Below are 985 nucleotides of genomic sequence, written 5' to 3' on the forward strand. Positions count from 1 at the left end.
AAATCCGCCAGTTTGATGGCGCCCTCGGCGTTGATGAGCAGATTTTGGGGTTTGAGGTCGCGGTGCAGCACCCGGTGAGCGTGGCAGAACGCCAGCCCCTGCAGCAGCTGGAACAGGTAACTCTGGAGAGGGGAATTGTGGGGTCAGAGCAACCCCAAAAACCCCCCAAAAAACCCAAAATCCCCAAAAACCCCAGGGTGAGATTGGGGATCCCAAAAAACCCCACGGTTTGGGGCCAGCACCTGCAGCAGCTGGAACAGGTAACTCTGCGGGGGAATTGTGGGGTCAGAGAGACCCTAAAAACCCCAAAATGAGATTGGGGATCCCAAAAAAAACCCAAAATGAGATTGGGGATCCCAAAAACCCCAGGGTTTGGGGCCAGCCCCTGCAGCAGCTGGAACAGGGAATTCTGGGGACAATGGGGTCAATGGGGTCAGTGAGGGGTCCCCAAATCCCCCASGGTGTTTCTAGGATCCCCCAGGGCATTTCTGGGGTCCCCTGGGGTGTTTTTGGGGTCACACCTTGATGAGGGGCAGCGCGATCCCGCTGAGCGATGAGGAGTCCATGAACTTCTTGAGGTCCTGGTGCAGGAACTCAAACACCAGGTACAGCTTGTTCTCCGTGTGGATGACATCCAGGAGCCTTGGGGACAGGGACAGGGACATGGGGACATGACTGGGGACATGGGGACAGCCTTGGGGACACCATTGGGGACATGGGGATATGGGGACAGGGACACGGGGACAGGAAGTGGAACAGCAGGTACAGCTTGTTCTCCGTGTGGGTGACATCCAGGAGCCTTGGGGACACAGGGACAGCCCTGGGGACAGCCCCAGCACAAGGGGACAGCACTGGGGACAACGTTGGGGACAGCCCTGGGACACGGGGACAGCATCAGGGACAGGGACAGGCCATGGGGACAGGGACACAGGGACAGCCCTGGGGGACACCACAGGCAGGGCGGCCCCACAGACACGGGGACACC

At 59.6% G+C, this 985-nt stretch overlaps 1 protein-coding gene across 1 annotated transcript in view; it reads right to left on the bottom strand.

Annotated features, from left to right (window-relative positions):
• CDK2 (cyclin dependent kinase 2) overlaps nt 1-680 on the bottom strand; it is a 6,346-nt gene extending 5,666 nt beyond the window's left edge. The window contains exons 1-2 of the mRNA XM_057387809.1: nt 522-680; nt 9-122 (exon numbers count right to left, since the gene is read on the bottom strand). Coding sequence (XP_057243792.1) covers nt 9-122; nt 522-665 — 258 coding nt within the window. The 5' untranslated portion in view covers nt 666-680. The remainder of the gene's footprint in view (nt 1-8; nt 123-521) is intronic.
• Nucleotides 681-985: the final 305 nt, after the last annotated feature.

The sequence above is a fragment of the Malurus melanocephalus genome, unplaced genomic scaffold (assembly GCF_030028575.1).
Source record: "Malurus melanocephalus ecotype Western Australia unplaced genomic scaffold, MMel_1.1 scaffold_1383, whole genome shotgun sequence".
Lineage (NCBI taxonomy): Eukaryota > Metazoa > Chordata > Aves > Passeriformes > Maluridae > Malurus > Malurus melanocephalus.